Source organism: Pseudorasbora parva, chromosome 7, assembly GCF_024679245.1.
Source record: "Pseudorasbora parva isolate DD20220531a chromosome 7, ASM2467924v1, whole genome shotgun sequence".
NCBI classification, from domain to species: domain Eukaryota; kingdom Metazoa; phylum Chordata; class Actinopteri; order Cypriniformes; family Gobionidae; genus Pseudorasbora; species Pseudorasbora parva.
Window position 1 is genome coordinate 26,261,955 of NC_090178.1, and position 20,189 is coordinate 26,282,143.

Sequence of the window (20,189 nt, forward strand, 5' to 3'; positions counted from 1 at the left end):
CGTACTGTGGATATTAAAATTGTAGACTTGTTCTCAAAGGTTTCCCTGGTTAAATAAGGGTTAAATAAATAATAATAAAAAGAATTTATTCTGTTCAGTCCATCAAAGTCATATGTGAATAAAAACACACGAAAGAGCTGCTTTATAGTAGAAAATTAAGTACCACATAAAAATAAATTGTCACAGAGCACACCTACCTATTACGTAATCGGCAGGGACTATTGGTAGTTTAAAGGTGTTTACTAAATGGAGCAAACAAGCTGTTTTGAAATCCTGAAACAAACTTGATTTGGTTAGAAATTATGTCACACCAGTTCATTCTTGATTTTGCTTGAAGTATATCAGGGCCTAAAGAGGCACATTTACTCTAGTGCATTTTATGTAGGTAATATGACCATGTGTTGTTTATCAGTCCTCTTATTGATTCTTTCTTCTAGGAAGCAGCGTTTGTGTGGAAGGGATCTGGAGCTCGTATCAGTGGTGCCAACAGCCCTGGACCTCCTACCATTGCAGAAGAAACTTCCAGTGGAGAATGATAGATAGACTAGACCAATTGGAATCCTTCATGTGGATGCTCATGTTTCTGTCTGAGGACATGGCCAGAGAAGACAGCGCCCCAGACAGTTTTGGAGTAAACACACTTAAAATACACATGGAAATGGACGCAGATTCAGTAGACAAACTGTGTACACAGACGACACAAAGGGTTTCACCCCTCACATTTCCTGTATTGTTCCCATTCTCAGATTTCTTGTCAATGAGAAGGACAAATTTGGTGTTATCTGAGCTGTTTATGACTGAGTTTTTTTCATTCTAGCCAAGTTATCAGACAACAAACCGCTAAATAACATTGCCATTCTGATATTACATCACACCTGACTACCAGCTATAGCTGACGTCAATTGTTCTCATATACTACATTACATTTTACATTACACGTAAATATTCATTCTTTTTCATTCCCAATGTTTTACATTTAAAACATTTCTCTCATATTTTACCTTAAATATATCAATACATAATACAATATATTAATGCATTACACACGGGGCTTGACATTAACACCCGCCAACCCACCAAATGCAGGTGTATTTCAGCAGTGGCATGTAACAGTCACTCCTACTGTCCAACTGTGGCGGGTTGAATTTTATAGCCTATATAATATATAATTTTTTCAAATGTAGTTTTTAAAAAGGCATCTGAAAGAAACGAAGTGCAATGTAGTGTTTCCAAAAATATCGATTTTTCGATACATATCGATACTGAAATACCGGAAATGCTTCCAATACTCACTTTCAGCAGAATAGATACCAGCTGCGCTTTCTCTCTCTCTTATCTCTCAGACAGCGAGTTGACACACAAACCCGCTTCCCCTCACTCACTCGTTTTTTTATTTACTCCAGATGAATCTTGCTGATGTTATAGGGCTCGTAAAATTTAGTATGGGATTGCGCAGATTGTGCATAATTTCACTCATTCCTAAAGTGTGCGTGCATAAATCCACCTCTCAGTACTAAATTGAGTAATTTTTCCTGCTTATTGCGCTTAAACAGTCAAGCCCACAAAAAAATGCCAAAATGACTCCAGGAGTGTAAACAGTCAGTTATGTTTTAAGTGAATGTAAACAGTTGAGAAAGACAATGCATGTGTTACAGTATAATGGATCCGTGCGTCAGGTCTTAAAGTGACAGCAGCCTAATATACCTTCCAAATTATGAGAGAATATTAAAAATATCTATATCGCAATTTTTCCCCATGGCATCCAAGTCAAAATTATGGCCAGTGAAAATGCTAGTAACTTAGGAAAACCGCTAAAAAAGCAAAAGTTATTGTCAAGCCCTGATTACACGCAGTTTCAAGTAATGGTTATTTAATTATTAACATTTAATGAAAACTAAATCACCCACAGCTATATCAGATTTAAGGTTTTTGTGTTCAAATTGAGTAGTTCTGTAACTTTTTCATTTGAAATCTCAGTCAGGTCAAGGATTGTCTTTATCTCTATATATTAAGGGTGGTTTAACTTTTTTCAATCTCACAGTGACTTTCTCTCTTGTGGTCTCATACTGTTAGGACAATTTTGTCAGCATATTGTTTTGCTGAGTCAAATCCTTTAGCTTGTTGTCTGTTTGTTGCTCAAAGGTTAATACATCTACTTCAAAATGAGCAAGTGAATTTCCCATGTGCTGATAGAAAAGGCTGCAGATGTTCTGTTTTCCCCACTGTTGAAGATAACACTAAGATATATGCGGTGTGTGATAATACACTACAGTTCTCAGTGAGAACGTGACTCTGCTGGATGAACCCATTCTTCCTCATCCATTTCTTTGCACCATGTTGGTGCTCCAACCCTGTCTACTTGACTAGAAGTCCAATTCAATCCCCAAATCTGCTGGACCCTTGAGGGTCTAGCCATTTGCCCAATGGTGGTGCATTGATCCAGTGGACTGTGATAACAAATATGTTTGGACTTTTTTTTAAGTTGTATTAAAATAATTCACATAAGAGTTACCAAATGGATTCCACCTTGACCGTTGTGGTCTAAATGTGGCCTTTACCAGTGTTTGAATTTAGGTAAATGGGTTAATAATAATGTAAACACAATAATGTGTGTGCGTGTGTGTTTTATTATGAGATAGACCAAGGAAGTTGATTAAGATATTTGAAAAGTTAATGAGCTCCATAATTGTCCTGTTCCCTGTATAAGTTAGACCTAGCTCTCATACTGTTAAATGGGTAACAATTATATATGCCTTAAAAGCTAATGTGTGTGTTCATTTTTTAAAAAATGTCTCTTTCTATCACACATTAAAGTATAATGCAATTATAGGTTACAAGTCTAATACCTATTCTAATACCCAGCAAGCAATAGTCGTCATTTCACCGTCTCGGTAGACCCGATATAGTCCGGCTATAACCCACTTAACCCAAAATAACCTTGCATTTGGTTACATGTCATTTTTGCCTAAATAAAATGAGATGTATGATATTCCATCATGTAAGCAAAGTCAGCAGTGATTACAAGGTGTTTGGTTTAATTTCATTGACATGTTCATGTTCTCAGTAGTCTTTTCTTGGGCTATGGTTATACGTCTATTACATTTTCACTGATTTTGTCTTGATTGTCTAGACATCAGGGCTGTGTTTCGATGCTATTAGACATCTTTAAAATGAAAATTGCTTGTTGGGTCTCTTTCGGTGTCTGTTAGCCAAATTAATGGAATGGTCCAAATGACCTGTGAAGTAAACAGTAGATAACCCTGCTTTTTGTGAATGAGCCTATAGTGAAAAAAGATGATTAAATTATTTTAATAAAGTAAAAAAAAAAAAACTGTGTCTAACTGTTTAATTGATAAATAATTTCTAATGGAATAGTTAACCAAAATAAATAAATAAATAAATAAATCCAAACGATTTCCGTTGTTGAAAACAATAGAACTGTTGACTCAGAATTGTACTGCTCACTTTTTCCCGTGCAGTGATGTGAACTGAAGATGTCCAACTTTAAAAAAAAGACACAAAAACGCTATTAAAGTAGACCATACGATTTTTCATATCATTTAATTGTAGGCTACTGTACTCACAAGAGATATTGTGATGCCCGTTTTGTGAACGATTTGTTCTTTTGAGTAGGATCTATTTAATGAATCAATTCATACGGTTGAATTGTTTGAGTCAGTCACGAATTGGGCTGATTCGGTTCTAGAGTTCGTCTCACTCACAATGATCCAGTCGCAGCATATATTATTATTAAATTACCAATGAATAGCGAGCACGAATATTAACTTTTATGAACGTTTTATAGGCTACAGACAGTCAACATGAGGGTGGATAAATGAGGGAACTTATCATTATAAGTTTTGATATACAAATATTTGTATATCATTATAACGTAATAATTATAACGTAATAATTTTTATCCAGCAGCACAGATGTAGCTAATTTCTACTTGATATTCTGCGAGCCTAATAGACATAGTAGATCTTGGGTCATGTAGGCTACTTCTCTGTATTATAAACCTGACCGCAAACAGAAATAATGTGCTTCTCGGTCTTTGCCTTGTCAAATAGGAACTTGTTTGTCTTTGTGGTTCGCAGTGTCGCAAGAGCGGATTTGTTAGTAACAGATAATGTGCGGGAGGAGAGGAAGGGGCACTAGTCTTCAGCTTCTCTCACAAAACAAACGAGCTCCGGGTCGTAATCTTATCTCGAAGCAACTGACAATATCATTTTGTCAAATTAATAGTTATGCTTGTCCTAGATCTGTGCAAAGTGACATGACCTAAGGGCAATTTGAAATAATCATATCGTAAAACATGCTGAGCGGGTTGGCATTATGACCCGTTATACTTATATTGCATATTTTGGTGGCTGACTATTTTTTGGTTGTAAAAAGTATAATAATGTGGACCCGATTTGCACTCGTGTTTCTTTTCGGTGCATTGGCTGCGATTAAAGTTCAATCTGCCCAAGACGATGAGCTGTGTCCTCGACAAGGTAATTAATGATTTCATTGTTTTTTTTTTTTTTTGTTTTTTTTTTTAAATACAATCTTTTGGTTTATTAAACCTTTTCGGTTTAATTTATTATATACATGTATTTTTTTAAAATATGAAATTCACATTTAAACTGTCTTCCAAACTTTTTAGTTTGCCTTCATCATTAATTATTGTTTATTTATTTTATTTAAAATCTTACAGTTCTAAAAACATCATTCAAAGTAAAAATGAGTTAGGCCTATGATGTTTAAATTAATTTCATGGAAAATATTTACGTCTATATATTATTATAGGCTACATGATTTATATTTTTATTTGACAAAAATTATTTAGGTCTAAGTGTACATTTTCCAAAAATGATGGCAGTGGCATCATTTCCACCACAAAGGCTACTTGTTTGCCAAAAGGTTTTCAGAAGAGTGTGCAGTTATAATTTATTTTCATTACGTTTTCTCCTTTAACTTGCACCTCGAAAAGTGTGTTTGCTTTGCTGTATAATTTCCACCACAACCATTGTTTAGCCCCTAGAGTAATCTAGTTAAATATACAACATGAAAAGCATGCTTGAAATAAAGTAAACGTGATATGCGGGGGGGGGGGGGGGGGGGGGAATTAAAATAATATCACTATTAACTAATATAAGTGATATTAAAATAATATTACTATTAACTAACTATTAACTACAGCTTTTGCCTCAACACCCTTATAACTTCTGCTTATGAACTGTTAGTAATGTAGTTGTTAAGGTTAGGTATTGAGTAGGATGCAGTCATGCAGAATAAAGCATTAATATGTGCTTTATAAGTGGTAATAAACAGTCAATATCCTAGTATGCATGCTAAGAAGCAACAAGGTGATAGTGAGAATTAGACCCTAATCTAAAGTATTAACATATTTTTTTATTGTGCATCAAGTGCAATCAAGTAAATCTCAAATACATTAAATTCTATAGAATTTAGACTCTGCAAAATGTCTGCCTCCCTAAAATGTTCTTAAACGCAATATATATTTTAAGATGTGGTAGAAAGGACAATAACTTTAAGTGGGGGGAAACTTTAATTCTTGGACATTGTTAGTGGACAAATGAAACAAGCAAGTGAGAGTTTATTTTACAGTCCTGAGAGCCAAGAGTACCCATCGTTTAACGCATGTCAAACACAAAAAAATTAAAACATAATTTGCATCAAAGAGCATTTAAAGGGGTAGCCTATTTCTCTGGTTATGTAGTTACAAGTGTTTGCGTATGAAACATACAAATGAAGCATAGTGTGGACATAGATTTTATAGGCTTTCAGCAATTCTTTATTGTTTAAAAGTGCCATGAACTTGTAGAAAAAAAAAGAGATTTAACATTTACTGTCTTAATAACTGTATTTTACATTATAGTGATCACCTTTAGTCTTGTTTTAAGCATTCTGGTGTTGTATTGTCTTGAATTATGTCCAACTGGTGCAAGGAAAGATTGTGAAGAAGAATCTGGAGGTTTTAAATAAAAGGAAGTGAAAGCAAAAGTACCTCTGTTGCATAATTGTGTTCCATATTTAACCGATGCAATGAACTGTGGGTATAATATACTGTATACACTCGCCCATGTGGGAATATCATGTACTCAGACTAGACAACAGCGCACATGACAAAGCCCAGCTGTGCACAGAATATTCTGTAAAGGATTAGCTAAATGCTGAATGTTCTTGTTTAAAATCTTCCTCAGAGCCCCATCCTGGAGTTTTGGTCTTGAAGTTAGGAAGCAATGTTGTGCTTGGCTGCAGAGGGGATGTCACTGTGGACGATGTGCCGTTGGCTTCGACCAGTGTCAAGAATAAAAAATACAGAAACAAGCAGAGAGAGGACATCACTTTCAACTGGACGGCCCAAAGAGTCCATTCTAATGCTACACAAATAACCAGCATGAAGGGAGATGCTACAATTGGAACATACCACAAGATTGATTCTGGAATGTATACCAAAACTGAATGGGACACAACGGTCACTGATAAACCCCCTGTAACTAGAAGAAAGGAACAAAGCACTTCTAGACGTGTTTCGCGTGCTGTTAGTCGACCTGCTGGACGTGAAGAAGAGGCGTTTGGTATCACCATGGGGACAGATCCTGATTACGATGATTATGAGGACTATGATTATGAAGAGGAAGGGTCCAGGGTGACACGAAGCATCAAAAAGCGAACACGCTGGACTCTCAATGGGCGGCACGTCCGTGTTGGAGTGGAAAGGGGTGGGATTTTAAGACGTCCACATCTCAGCTGGGCAGATGCTGGGAATTACAGCTGCTACAGAGGAGAGAGACTCATCTCCACATTTAAAATCAGCGTAGGGGGTGAGGGCTTTCTTTCGCAAGCCTACTGATAAACGATTTACAGAAGAATTACAGAACGATATACAGAAGAAATTCACATTCTTGTGTTGTTTTCACAGTGCCCCCAGAGAGACCCACTGTCTTTTGCTACAGGAAGTTTCCCACCAGTAAGGTCCGCTGTGATTGGACGTCCAGTCAGCCAGTAATGCCACGGCCGGAGTGTTACTTGCTACTTTATATAGGGTGAGCATGTGTCATTTGCATGAGACGGACAGAATTTATTTAACAGTAATTCTGAACTTTAGGAATAAACGACATACTGCCATTCCATTTCAGACCGATATGCTATTATCTTAATTTTTAATTTTAATAAGACAACTAAAACGCAGGAGATCACAGAAGAAGGTCAATTAGACCACACAGAACAAAGATTAGACAGAACTCATGGTTTAAACACAGCAAATATCATTATTTGCATGCTAATAAGCAGATAGTTAATAGTGAGGATTGTACCCTAAACAAAAAAAAAAGTTACCATGTTATTGTGCATTGATTACAAGTTATAATTTTGTCAAATTAAAGGGGTGGTTCTGTGTGTTTTTTTCTAGGCTTGGTTGTTTATGGGGCGCAGTATAACATCTCTTAAGACTTTTTTTTTAAACGCTGTATTTTCTTACATTTTACCTTTATTCCACACCGCTGTCTTCACTGTCCTTTGAAAGGCTCGTCTGCTTCCTGAAGCCCATCCCTCCGGAAAATGCAATGGTCTTAGATTGGTTAGATGGCCAAATGTAGTTTCATGTATTTTTTTTTTGGGCTGAAGTACCAAACACAGGTTGTTCGGAAACGCCACACCCCTTACCATTACGGGCAGAAGTCATCTGCGGTGACTAGAAAGGGTTTATGATGTCACCAACCCAGGAAAAAGCTTGTTGTAGTCCAAACCGGCCGTTTTTGTAGGCAATAACCTGTCGTTACTTTACAAGACAATATCTCCGCTTGCATTGAACTTTCAGCGCTGTAACTTTGCAGATACTGTTTATGCTCAAGCAGCACACACTATCTAAAGTTAGAAAAGTGAAATCGAATGCAACCACCCCTTTAAGCAAAATTTTTGAAAATATTAACTGTGCATCTCAGGTAAATTAAATGCTATCTATGATTTTAAGACTCAGTAAAAAAAGAACAGAACAGAACTCACGAGTTTAAATAGAAGGTAAATCCCCCATTGGACATCCCTGTGTATTGTCTAAATAGGGGACTATTTAAGAGGACATCTATTTGAAGTGGTGTCCAAAATCATAGTGGACATTGTCGAGTGCACTCATTCAATGATGACACCATCTGATCTCTTTTATGCACTTCTCTTCCTCCCTCTCTCTGTCCCTTCAAAGATTGCTTGGTAACATCACACGTGTGCCTTGTTCATTCTCCCGGTCCCGCTGTTGGTGTGCTTTCGCCGCCGAGGAGGGTGACAGAGATCTCTATGTTGCAAAACTGTGTGTGTCTAACACAGCGGGCAGTGCCTCGAGCCCTGACCTTAGCTTCAAGCTGCACGACATCAGTGAGCGAGTTTGTTTTTCTGTCCTGTAGGATGTGTTGTTTAATTACTTGTAAAAGCATACAACCCATTTGTTTGTGAAATTAAAATCTCATAAAAGGTATCCCTTAATGGGATTATCTCATTTTTTTCTCCCTGTAGTTAAGCCAGATCCCCCGACCAGAGTGGTGGTGAGGGCAGTCGAGGGCCAGAAGCAAATGCTTAAAGTATCCTGGTCTTATCCCAGTTCCTGGAAGCATGGCTTCTATAACCTGCATTTCCAGCTGAGATATCGACCACGGTTCGCAGAACAGGTAAAGTTGGAGGGCTTGTATATACTTATGAATAGATCTTTTGGATGAAATGGCACAATGGCTTACCTTGACTTATGTGTAGAGTCTGTGTCTATATTTATGAGTGCTTTTATTTGTATTTAGTACCAGACAGTGTTAATAGATGACCAGACAAAAAGACTACAGTCCTGTATGATTTATGATGCTCTGCCTAACACTGAGTATGAAGTGCAGCTTCAGGCCAAGGATGATTATGACGGTGTCTGGAGTGACTGGAGTAAAATTGTCTTTGCAGTTACTTGGTCAGGTAACAAAATACAAATTAACAAAATTCATTTTTAATACTATTAATTAATTATTAATTTTTAATCTATCTTTCTATCTGTGTCTGTCTGTATACTGTACATCTATATACAAACAATATACATTTTGGTGTGTGTATATAATAATATGATACAAAACTGTTCAAGTGATCCACTTTACAGTTTTTCTCAATTGCTTTGGCACATTTTTCTAAAATATAAGTTCAATTATCACAACTGTTTGCTGGAACATCAGGGGCCGTATTCACAAAACATCTTAAGGCTAAAAGTAGCTCCTAACTTGCCGATTTTAGGAGAAACTCTTAAAGGGTTAGTTCACCCAAAAATGAAAATTATTTCATTAATTACTCACCCTCATGTCGTTGGACACCCGTAAGACCTTGGTTCATCTTCGGAACACAAATGAAGATATTTTTGTTGAAAGCTGATGGCTGAGAAAGGCTTCAGATAGGCTTCCATTGGCATTCAGTACATTCCCACTCAATGACTGCGTCATTCTCGCGCATGCGTCGTTATTTGATTTTTGTGCGCACAATAACTATTTTCGTCGCATTGTAAAATGATTGTACAGCCACTGTGGTGAGATGGACTTTGTATCGACTTGTTTAGCGCCTTTATGGGTCTTGTGAGTGGGAATGTACTGAATGCCAATGGAAGCCTATCTGAAGCCTTTCTCAGCCATCAGCTTTCAACAAAAATATCTTCATTTGTGTTCCGAAGATGAACGAAGGTGTTACGGGTGTCCAATGACATGAGGGTGAGTAATTAATGAAATAATTTTCATTTTTGGGTGAACTAACCCATTAAAAATAATGTCCGTGTCAGTCCTAATTTTAGGACTCCTTAATGTTTGCTCTAAGAGTATTTCACTAAGCATTTTAGCACTAATACTTGCTCCTAAATCTGTGAAACACTAGGACTAGTCAAGAGGACTCCTAAGTCACTAAGACCAAATCACTAAACAATCCTAATGGCTGTTGCTGCAATCCGCCCAAAGACACTGTACAATATTGAGGCAATAGTGATAATTAATGTATCTTTAATAAAGAAAAGAAAAAATATTATGATTACCTGTGGTACACTGTAAAAAAATATTTAGAAAAAAAGTTACCTGGTTGCCTTAACATTTTGAGTTAATTGAAATTAAAATTTTGAGTTAATACAATGAACTTTTTTGAGATTCGACAACCTGTATTAAAAGATTATTAAAAGATTTTGTAAGCATATTGGGTAATTATGTGTGTGTTAATTCTGATGACGCAGTGAAACATGCCAAATTGTGCTATTTTCATGATTTATCAAATTTTTTATGTGGTTCAGATACAAAAATATTTTGAGTTTTTATTTATTAAACTAATTTCCTTCATTGTATCAACTCAAATTTTTAAGTTCAATAAACTCAAAATTTTAAGGCAACCAGGTTACTTACTTTTTTAAGTTAAACCAACAAAAACCACCACAAATTTTTTACAGTGTAGTTGTTTTTACGAGTTCACACTTACAAATGATTCAATAAAATAAAATAATCGTATTTGACGTGCTGTCCGAAGCGAATGAGGGCTCAGAGCTCAGAATATAGCCCAAACCCAGAGTTCTGCCCCGTATGGCAGACCGAGAGTGAGGAACGGTGGCGGAGGGATGTAGAAAACTGAGGAGGTAACTACGTTAAGAGAGTCGGCTCTCGGCTGTTTGTATGTACCTCCTCTCACGCTGATTAGATAGACAGTTTGAATGTGTGCCTCACAAATGATGTTATAAAACATCATTTTCGCTTAAATTCTGCAATCTCTTGAGATACAGACATGTAAGAGGCTGACAATTAGCTGAACGTATACTAGTTTAAATAGTGACACTCAGCCTACTTTTTTAAATCTATGAATATGGCAACATTTTTATTTTAAAATCTTTTTTTGAATATGGCAACATTCTTATTTTAAACATTTTATTTAAATACAGAAACTTTGAACCTTGTTCAACAAAATAGTTCTATAATTTGTACTTCGGATGAGAAGTTAAACCAAGGGACTGACTCTCTGTGGACATTAAAAATTCCAGGATGTCCTTTCGATAAAGAGTAGGGGTGTAACCTCGGCATCCTGGCCAAATTTGCCTGTTGGCCCCTGTCCATCATGGCCTCCTGATAATCCCCATATAATGATTGGCTTCATTACTCGGTCTCCTCTCCACCATAAACTGGTGTGTGGTGAGCGTTCTGGCACAATATGGCTGCCATCACATCATCCAGGTGGGTGCTGCACATCGGTGGTGGTTGTTTTTGAAAGAAGTTTCTTCTGCTCATCAAGCCTGCATTTTATTTAATCAAAAATACTGATTTTTTTTATATATTGTGATATATTATTACAATTTAAAATATTTGGTTTTCAATTTATTATACTTTAAATTATCATTTATTTCTGTGATGCAAAGCTACATTTTCAGGATTGTTACTCCAGTCTTCAGTGTCACATGACATCCAGTCTATCACATGATTATTCAGAAATCATTCTAATATTCTGGTTTATTATGACTGTTGGAAACAGTTCTGGGCTGCATTTCCTGATAACGTTGTCTCTTAGCGTGCTACGAAGACTCTAAAGGTATAACTTAACTGAAGGTATACCATTTCTAGGCGTGCTCCCCTAACTATACCTTAGGAGGTCGCTTAAGGTAAACCTTCTTAAGTGCAACGTAAGCAGGTGCTGTCCGTGGCGGCGGTGCTGAATTGGCTTATATCGATGGCTCAAGAATTGATTATTTACTCTATGCAGGGGCTGTTTCACTGCGTTATGCGGAAAAAAATGTTCTTTATAAAATAAGCACTTCAGAAATAGTTGATCTTTCATTTATCAAACAGAATTGCACCTAAATTTTACATAACTCTGAAATGAGTGCACGAACGAGCAATCTCATGCTCAACCTTATGAGCATCACACGTCATTTAAATTATTACAATATACTTTCCATAGTGTCTTGATTTACTCCACAACCAGGGGTGATTGCCATGCAGCAGCTGCTTCACATTATAGTGTAAATTACTCATTTATATTATTAGATGGCCTAGTCAATAAAAACGCAACACGCAAAACATATAATCAGCTGCTACTATATGCGGAGAAAAAGTAAAGAAAGAGGAGAGGCCGCCAGCAGCTGATTCAGGGCTGATGGGGTCGCTGAGCTCCGTCCAGTTTGTCTCAAAAAAGGTGGTCAAACAAGATCTAAAATTTGCTGTCGTGGTAGGCGAAATTTATTTCAATAGCAGCTTCTGACATGGTGGCCAGGGGACTAAAGTTTTCACGACTAAATGGCTCCGCGGACGGTGCTGTCTTTGATTTAGCACAATTCTATTCGCTGCCTCTGCCAAAGTTTGACTGAACTCCCCTCCAAAACCATTCCCTTTAAATAGACTTCTAAGCCTTTCCTGTCTAATGGTTTGCCAGCTGATGTACCTTTGGATAATATCATTAAAAAACTCACAACCATTAGTGTTTGTAACTACATTTTTTATGACACTTTTAATGCTTGCATTAAAAAAAAAAAAAAAAAAAAATATTCAACTAGCCTAATTGAAGACTGGGTGTATATTACAACTTCAGATTTATATTTGTATAGACTGACATGAAGCTTTTTTCACAGTGGTGGCCACTAGTGGAATGATCTGTTATTAGTGATAAGTTATAGCTAAGGGTGGTCCAGACCAACCTTATGAAAGTAGGCTATGACTTAAAGAAGGTATTCTTAACTAAGCTCTTTTCGGGAAACACATATTAACATTAAGGGATACCTTAAGGTATAACTTAAGAATGACGTAGAGTTAAGAAGGTTTCGGGAAATGCAGCCCTGCTGCCTAATATATTTGATGAATAAAAGGTTTAAAAGTTCTGCATTTATTCAAAATAAAAACATATTTTTAAATAATATAAATCTCCTTTACTATACATTTTTATCAATTTAACACATCCTTGCTGAATAATATTGATTTATTTAAAAAAAAAAAAAGAATGAAAAAAAAAACAATTGGCAAATTTGTCCAGGATGCCGGGGTTACACCCCTACTCTTTATCGAAGGACATCCTGGGATTTTTAATGACCACAGAGAGTCAGGTCCTCGGTTTATCTTCTCATCCGAAAGACAGAACTGTTCTGACAGAACAGAAAGCAGCAGAACTGTTTACAACACTCATAATAAATCATCATATTAGAATGATTTCTGAAGGATCATGTGACACTGAAGACTGGAGTAACGATCCTGAAAATTCAGCTTTGTATCACAGAAATAAATGATAATTTAAAGTATAATAAAATGAAAACCAATTATTTTCAATTGTAATAATATATCACAATATTAAACATATTTTCTGTATTTTTGATCAAATAAATGTAAGCTTGATGAGCAGAACAAACTTCTTTCAAAAACATTAAACATTAAACATTAAAAATATATATATAAAATAGATTTTATTTATAATGCACTTTTCATTCCAAAGAATCTCAAAGTGCAATATTGTGTGTGTGTGTGTGTGTGTGTGTGTGTGTGTGTGTGTGTGTGTGTGTGCGTGCGTGCGTGCGTGCGTGCGTTGCAATTTAACAACCATACCATGTCATAAATATTTATGGGTTGAGACAAAGCAATTGAGAAGAACTGTAATCAAACCTGATTGAATCCATGCTTCAATGGGAGTCTTTGGCACAAACCTGTATTATTGATTTTAAGAGAGCAAAGATCGTTTTCATCGGACAAAAGGCTCTAAACACGTTGTTTTGGGTCCAGCTCAGATGGTGTGCTTCACTGGGAGTCTATAGGAGAGCGCCATTTACACTGTTTGCATTGGGAAAAGCATCAGATTGTCGATTGGACATTGAGCTTTCAATGAATTGGGCAAGCTCTCAAAAAGGACATGAAGAGGACAAAAAGGCACTCATTTATCAACAGTGCGTAGAAAAGGTTCATCCTACGACTGAAATTTAGAATGTGTCTAAATACAAGAAAATCTGTATTTATCAAACGAGTGCACACAGTTCTGACGCACATGAGTAAGCAGTCATTGTTGATAAATCCCACATGTGCGTAAGCACCATGTTCGTTCTCGGTCATTGGCATTCGGAAACGCCTCCAATGAACCATATATGTTGACAACACGTCCCTTTAAAAATCATGCGATTGTTTTTTTTTCCTCACCTTAATTATGGCACAAAAGAGGAACTTCACACACACAGAATGAGTCACGCAATGATGTTTAACAACAACAACAAGTTTGCATCGCAAATGATTTGCACATTAACAGAATGAAACATTTTTCTATTTACATGATTACATTTGTTCATCATCACATTGTGTTTAAAATATTAAAATACACACACACACACACATATATATATATATATATATATATATACACACACACACACACACACACACACACACACACACACACACACACATTTTGTGTTTTATAATTAAAGTAAATGCAGGACATATGTAAATTGCTAAATGCATACTGTGATGCTCTTAAATGCTTTTTTTATGTGTAGTATCGCTATTCTACCACTAGATTATCTGCATAAGCATGCTCAGAGGTAGCCTGGATGCCAGCCGAACTCAGCCATGCCCAAAACATTTGAGCTCGGGCAGTTCGGTCTGGACTTGATCCATAGAGGAGTAATTATGGTAATTATGCCTGAACAGAAACTGTTCGGACCAATGAAATTGTCAGGGCGAGCTTCAGACGATGACAGACAGATATTAAACAGTAAGGTTTGGCAAGGTTGCCTGCTAAAATTCGCATTCCTGGGTCTATATATCACATAGTTGAGGTCGCTTCAACCCGCGGACATGGAAAACAACCCGCGGAAAAAAACACAGACTTGGCAACACAGTGCAGTTGAGCACTGTTGATATTTGACAAGTAATGTTATGCGTTGCTCCGTTGCTCTGATTGGTTGTATGTCTATCCAATTGAGGTCTTTCCTGGTTCGGTTGAACCACGCCCCATAATCACAGCCCAATGGAGCAGTTTCAGACTCATATTCTGACTAGAATTGCGTATGACACGTCAGGCTATAGCTTAGAGGTGTATTTTTATATATTCTTCTATCTATAGTCTTATATTTACACACATTTCTACGTTGTTCTAAGTTGATAACAGAGGTGGGACAAAGTCATTGTTATGCAAGTCACAAGTAAGTCTCAAGTCTTTGCCCTCGAGTCCCGAGTCAAGTCGAGTCAAAGATGAGTCAAGTCTCGAGTCGAGTCAGAAGTCAAAGCCAACAAGTCTCAAGTCGAGTCCAAGTCCTACCATTTTAGTTTCGAGTCACTTCAAGTCATCTTACCACAAAAATAAAAATTATACAAATTATGTATGTCTGTAAGATTTGTATTTATTTAAACCTCTTTTTATACAATGACATTAAGCAAATACAGTAAAAAAAAAAACAGAAACACTAGAACAATGCACAGCGGCTTCAGTCCTGTATTGTGTTGACCTCATATGGCAAAACGGTTCAACTTTCAAATAGATATGGGTCCTTTTAGCCTAAACTTAGGGCCATTATGGAAACATTATGGGAATATTGTTTAGCTTATTTTTGGTTTAATTTGGTTTACTTTAATAATTTAATTTATTAAATTTTGTTTTGCTATACTTTTTATGCCAGCTTGCCATGGCCCCCCTAGCGTCCCCTTGTGGCACCCAGGGGTCCCTGTCCCCACTTTGAAAAGCACTGCTATAAAGCATATGACTTCAATGTCTGGAGGGAAAGGGCTTTCTTATGACTTTTGAAGCAGTGAAAATATTCTTAATATTGCATACACTGAAACTGAAATATTATCATCTACCGTAGTGTATAATAGACAATGAATATTAACACAACAACACTTATATGAGTAAAGAGTAGTTTCAAATACAGCGTGAGGCTATTAGGGATTTTCTGACATCTGTTTCACATTCTTCTCAGGTATGAAGAATACCTAGAGGGGTGGGGGGCCCAAAACAAGCCCAATATTATTATATTATTTATTATCATCAGTATAATTTATGATCAATAATTTTTAAATAAGTGAGCCTGCAACATTTTAAATTGAAATCTCGGGGAGTTTAAAATGCAAATACAGATGGGATTTTACAAAATTCTTCAAGTTGCAATAAAGACACAGAAGAGGTTTGGAGATGGAAAAAGAGAAAAAGTGACGTGAAGGATTATGGTAACTCCAGTCGGAGTTATTGCACACATATAAGGAGCAGTGGTGAACATGCACACTATAAACCGTAAAAAGGATAAGCCCTGCATCTCAATGTGCAATCTGCTCTAAATAGTATTGAAAATTACTAATGTCACATAGCTACTATTTAGGATTAATATGCACTTTTTTTTACAGTCTATGATTGAGAGTTGGTGCATAGGAAAACACAGAGCGCTGCAATATAGAGACATGTTTATAATAATATACATTCGAACCATACCTACTGTTATTATTAGCAGCCTATACTTTTTTTATTATTTTTTTTTATTTTTAAAATAGCCAAATAATAATAGTCATAATAAATAGCCTACATTATAAAAAAATATTTTTAAGATTAAATTAGGTGGCTTACCTCCCTGTTTCCTCTCCATCTCTGTACATCTTTGCTGGTTGCATTGTTTGTAAAAAAAAAAATAAAAATAAAAAATGTATTCGTCTATTTACGTCTACGAACTATCATTACATTTATAACATCACATCACATGCCTGCACGTTGAACGCGATTTTTCTTCAATGAAGGGAAGGAGACGGGATGTATGAGGACGAATGAATACAGCACTTGTATCGTTGCACTATGGCTATTAGCTGTGAGAAGACAGTGTCAGGCAATGTATTTGGACAAAACAGCGACCATAAATGTAAAGAAACGAAGTTGCTTGTCATATGTTCCTAACAAGCAACCACATTTTTTCAAATAAGCCCAAAACACCGCGACCCGCAACTCGAGATTTTTTGCCGACTTACCAAAAAAAGAAGCCCAAATAAGTCACGTGTTATACGCGGACTTGGTAGCTATGGATACTGTCGAATCAAACCAACGTGGGACTACAGTGATTGGATGTCGTGCTGGCAGCGCGCGTGCTCTCTGCATGCATACAGGTGCAGCTTTTTTTCACTGAGAGCAGCGCGGCCGTGTGAAAGAAAAATGGCCAAAAAGTAGCAAGTCTTCTCGAGTCATGAGGCTCAAGTCCAAGTGAAGTCACGAGTCATTGATGTTAAAGTCCAAGTCGAGTTGCAAGTCTTTGTACATTTTGTCGAGTCGAGTCCAAAGTCATCAAATTCATGACTCGAGTCTGACTCGATTCCAAGTCACATGACTCGAGTCCACACCTCTGGTTGATAAATCCCACACTTTGGGTGAAACTGTTCTTATGTACTCAATACACACAGATCTGTGTGCATGCAGGGTTGATAAATGAGGGCCCAGGACTTTACAACAACCATCCAAAATTGCAATTAAAAACCACCCATTAAGTTGAAGACCCATTTTGTTAAAGTCTTTCACATAGCATGAAGTGTATCGTTTATAATTACCTCTTGCTATATGTAAATATTGAACAAATACAGCCTCTATAATCTATATATGTATGCATTATCATTGTCTTTTCTAGTGTAAAATATGAAAAGAACAAAACTCAATATACAGTGAAATTGCTCAAATAATATAATTGACCAGACTGCATTTTTTCAAATTTTGAAACAATAATTCTCTAAAAAATAAGTATTTTTATACATACCGGTAGTTTTTGCAGTTTTGCTGTAGGAAGAGCAAAACAACAATTTTAAGGTTTAAACAACCATTTATTTTTGCCCTTAAAAACATTTTTGTACATTTGAATGTTTGTTTGTGTTTCTTTGTAGCTCCTGAGACGACGGCTTCCTCTGAGAGCATTACCTCTGTGAGTTCATTCAACACAATACCTCATAGTCATATAAACACATAAATTCATAATAGTATGAACCCTATGTTTATTATCTCTTCCATCTTTCAGGAAAGCTTTGAAATGTTTCCTGAAGGTTCTGGGGGAGAAGGGCCTGATGTAGGTGAGTCTGAGCGAGAAAACAAGGGTAACATCTCATTGTTCTCCTTCAAGCACAGTTAATCACACATCTGGTAATTCTATAATGAAACGAGAAAGAAAACGAACATGGTACTTCACTGGAAAATCCAAACAGGAAACGGTCCCCATAACATGTCTTGAGTTTAACAATGTGCTGTGGTTTCCAAATGTTTCAGCCCTCTGACTCTTCACCTCTGTCCTCACTCTTTCAGGATCAGTGGTGATAGCTGCGGCTGATGATGATGGATATGCCGTGTGGCTGTACGTGTCATGTGTTTTTGGCCTGTGTTTTCTTGTTGCCTTCACCACGTTCACATTCATTTTCTTCAGGTAAAACTCTTCCCTATCTCATCCATCTTTTAATAATCATTTAGTGTTTTAGCTTTGAAAATGTCTCTTTAGAAGTAAGGTTTTCCATTTTTCTCCATTCACATCTATTTGTTTTTGCCCTGTTTTCATTCTATTGTTGTGTCTTTTCAGGAATAGGCTGCATTTCATGTCTAAAATAGGAAAACAGACTTTGCCCTTTACATTCCTCCTGCATTCCCCTCACCCTCTTCCTGCTCCTGTTGGCTCGGAGCAGCTTCCAGACGAGGGTAAGTCCCTGATGTCCCCTCCCAAGCAAATCCAGCAAGACTTTCTCTCTGTTCAGCAAGAGGAGGAGGGCATTCATCTGCATAACATGGATTATTTCATGTCTTAAGGGACTGGGGGTCTGCCATGGAAGATAGACAGACATGAGTAAACAGATGAAACCTCACATGCACTGTGTTTGACTAAGGATCACACACACTGTCTTTACAGTATGGTCCAATAACATTTGGGTCTTATTGGGTCTTGATATTTTTGACTATTATCAGAACCATTTGTAAATAAGTATTTTTAAAGCAACTTCTACAAAATGCCTGCCATGTTGACTGGGACAGTCTCACATGTGAAGTTCAAGCACTTTTTATAAGTCGATCTGAATGTCTGCGTAATGCCTTATTACAGGAATGTTACAGGTTTCTGTATTTAATTCAGCAAACACACACACATATATACAAAATGAAATCAAGATTATAGTGTAAAACAATGAAAGTGCTTGTTTTTTTTTTAAGCGAACATGTGAAGCTTATAATTGTATAAAGGCATTCAGATAAATTCTTCTGTTGAAACTTATTTGGGCTGTAAAGTTGTTCATTTTTATGGTAATTTAGGGTTTTTATGCATTACATTGTCAAAATGTATCCAAAACAAAGGTATACCATTGTATATAACACAGAAAAGGTTAGTAAGTAATTTGTTCACACCTATACACAGTTTTCATCTTGTCTTTTGCACTACTGTGTGAATTTTAACAGAATGGTCTCATTTACTGAAAATGATTCAATGCAAAATTTATTTTTTAATGAAATAAAATGGCATTTGTGTTGGCTGTGGCATTGAGTTTAACTTGTTGAACCTGGAATAATCCGTTATATGTATATAAGTGTTTCCAATAAAAGCAATCACCTGTTGTGAGAAGTTGTGGCTTTGTGGATTATTGTGCATGTTAACCACATGTTACGTTATGTCCCTGATGAAGACGATAGAAGGAGTCATTCAAATAAACAAGAAACATTGTTTATTAATCAAAGATAACAATTAATTTATAATAACCATGAACGAGACGGCATGTAAAACACAATACCAAAGAATGAGAACTAATGTTACATTTGGGCATGTTGCTTGTCACATTTCACTTATATTTCTTTTGGGTATATCAAGAAAAAAGTATACACTGTATTATAAGACAATCATAGGGGCCCCCACTAAATCCAGTGGTTATGCTATACAATGCTGATCAAAATTGTTTGAAGCCCTGGAAAATATGATCAAATATGGCTGTAAAAAATAACTCTGCAGTGTTTATCCTTTTGATCTTTTATTTTATTTAAAATCACAAAAATCTAATAAGTATGAAATAACCTTTCATTGAAGTAAAATAACTGAAAATGTGGGGTAAATCACATTATGAAAAAATATTTTCTCCAAAACACATTGGCCACAATTGGCACCCTTTTATTAAATACTTTTTGCAACCTCACTTTCCAGAGATAATAACTCTGAGTCTTCATCTATAATAATAATAATAATAACAACAATAGATTGTATTTATAAT

The 20,189-nt window shown here is 36.3% G+C and overlaps 2 protein-coding genes across 3 annotated transcripts in view; both read left to right on the forward strand.

Annotated features, from left to right (window-relative positions):
• The window catches only part of atp8b2 (ATPase phospholipid transporting 8B2), a 60,331-nt gene extending 57,003 nt beyond the window's left edge, over window positions 1-3,328 (forward strand). For both annotated transcript variants that reach the window (XM_067448812.1, XM_067448811.1), the window contains exon 28: window positions 438-3,328. In XM_067448812.1, coding sequence (XP_067304913.1) covers window positions 438-536 — 99 coding nt within the window. In that variant the 3' untranslated portion in view covers window positions 537-3,328. The remainder of the gene's footprint in view (window positions 1-437) is intronic.
• Window positions 3,329-4,122: 794 nt separating this feature from the next.
• On the forward strand, window positions 4,123-19,552 carry il6r (interleukin 6 receptor). Its single transcript, XM_067448813.1, has 10 exons — window positions 4,123-4,496; window positions 6,210-6,833; window positions 6,932-7,055; window positions 8,207-8,376; window positions 8,515-8,666; window positions 8,790-8,952; window positions 17,847-17,884; window positions 17,978-18,029; window positions 18,259-18,376; window positions 18,527-19,552. The coding sequence occupies exons 1-10, from the start codon at window positions 4,403-4,405 to the stop codon at window positions 18,747-18,749; spliced, it is 1,758 nt and encodes a 585-aa protein (XP_067304914.1). The 5' UTR covers window positions 4,123-4,402; the 3' UTR covers window positions 18,750-19,552.
• Window positions 19,553-20,189: the final 637 nt, after the last annotated feature.

Bases quoted from the DNA above. Each gene is read 5' to 3' on its own strand.
- il6r (XM_067448813.1), top strand. From the start codon at position 4,403: ATGTGGACCCGATTTGCACTCGTGTTTCTTTTCGGTGCATTGGCTGCG. The intron at 8,377-8,514 runs GTGAGCGAGTTT...TTCTCCCTGTAG, and splicing joins CTTCAAGCTGCACGACATCA to TTAAGCCAGATCCCCCGACC. The intron at 8,667-8,789 runs GTAAAGTTGGAG...ATTTGTATTTAG, and splicing joins GACCACGGTTCGCAGAACAG to TACCAGACAGTGTTAATAGA.